Source organism: Capsicum annuum, unplaced genomic scaffold (assembly GCF_002878395.1).
Source record: "Capsicum annuum cultivar UCD-10X-F1 unplaced genomic scaffold, UCD10Xv1.1 ctg364, whole genome shotgun sequence".
NCBI lineage: Eukaryota > Viridiplantae > Streptophyta > Magnoliopsida > Solanales > Solanaceae > Capsicum > Capsicum annuum.
This window is the reverse complement of record NW_025843382.1, coordinates 1-1,235: the sequence shown is the minus strand read 5'-3', so window position 1 is coordinate 1,235 and position 1,235 is coordinate 1. Positions and strand designations below refer to the sequence as shown.

The window sequence follows — 1,235 nt, the reverse complement described above, 5'->3', positions numbered from 1 at the left end:
TTTAATAGTCTCTTTAGCTTGATCTACTGTGTCATATATAAAACCAACTTGTGGCTTATTAGTACCATTTAGCAATTTTATAACTTTCGCCAGCGGAATGACTGCTTTTACAGCCATCAAAGCTCCAACCCAAAAGGATTGATCTTCAACCATATCTGCCATTCTTTTACCCTCCCTCGAAGAAGCCAACATTGAGCTATCCTAATTAAGTGTTTTTGCTGTGATACAATGGTTTCCAGAGTCAAAAAGGGCACAACTGACCTTATCTTTGAAGGCTTTACTAGTTCAATAGGGGACAAGCATCTCTCAGAAGCGTTAGGACAGTAGCATGACTGTAAATATATTGTGTGAGAGATTTGGCCTTCTCCAAAAATTCTTGTATCGGGTCTATCTTTGTGAATTTCTGCAAGATAAGTTCTAGGCAGTGAGAAGCATCTACTGTCCAAAAAACTGTCTTACGTTTTCCCATTAGATTCTTGCCTGCTTCCATCATGCAGGCAGATCTGCTTCCATCATGCAGGCAGATGTCGAGTATGCAACTATTTGGATCACATTTTCAACTCCGACTTCCTCCAGAACTTCCTCAAAAAATAATACCATGGGATCAGCATTGCCATTGACAGATGAAATATCTGATGAACGAAGATAAATGGTGCCCCTTGGGCAGTACACTAGGATATTAATCAGATACCTACCGTTTGAATCTACCCATCCATCTAGCAAGATGCTGCATCCTGTGCTTGCCCATGAACTTTTCATCTCCAGTACATACTGTTGCATCTCTTTCACCACATCCTGAAGGATCCACACTTTCAACTCCTGACAACAAGGGAATTTTATTGTCCGCCCAGGACTAACGGTGGCTTTTAACATCCTTTGGAAGCTGGCTGGCCTGGTGGCATCAAAGTCGATTCCTGCTTCATAAAAAAATCTCCCTGTAGATTTTGATATCTCTTGCGAGAATGAATCTACAACACAACTGCCAGCTACTTTTGAAATCACGCCATTATGCATTTTATTCGTACTTTCAGAACTTCGAGCGAGATCTGTCTTATTTGGATCATCATCTCTGGGGCACCAGTTCCTCTTCAAAGGAAGATTTGGATGGAGAAGTTTCCCAACTTCTTTGATTAAATTTCCATTTCTTTTATCAAGTAGCTCAGCTTCAAGAGCTTCTTTTACACGTAAAGGAGCCTCCAAGCACGGAGTTACATCTCCACGAATGCCTCCTAAGT

General features: G+C 41.1%; 1 protein-coding gene across 1 annotated transcript; it reads right to left on the bottom strand.

Annotated features, from left to right (window-relative positions):
* Positions 1 to 192, bottom strand: LOC124891502 (the record flags this gene model as incomplete). Its single annotated transcript, XM_047403231.1, is given in 1 exon segment — positions 1 to 192. A coding segment is annotated over 1 exon segment (192 nt), but the record flags the coding sequence as incomplete, so codon positions are not given.
* Positions 193 to 1,235: the final 1,043 nt, after the last annotated feature.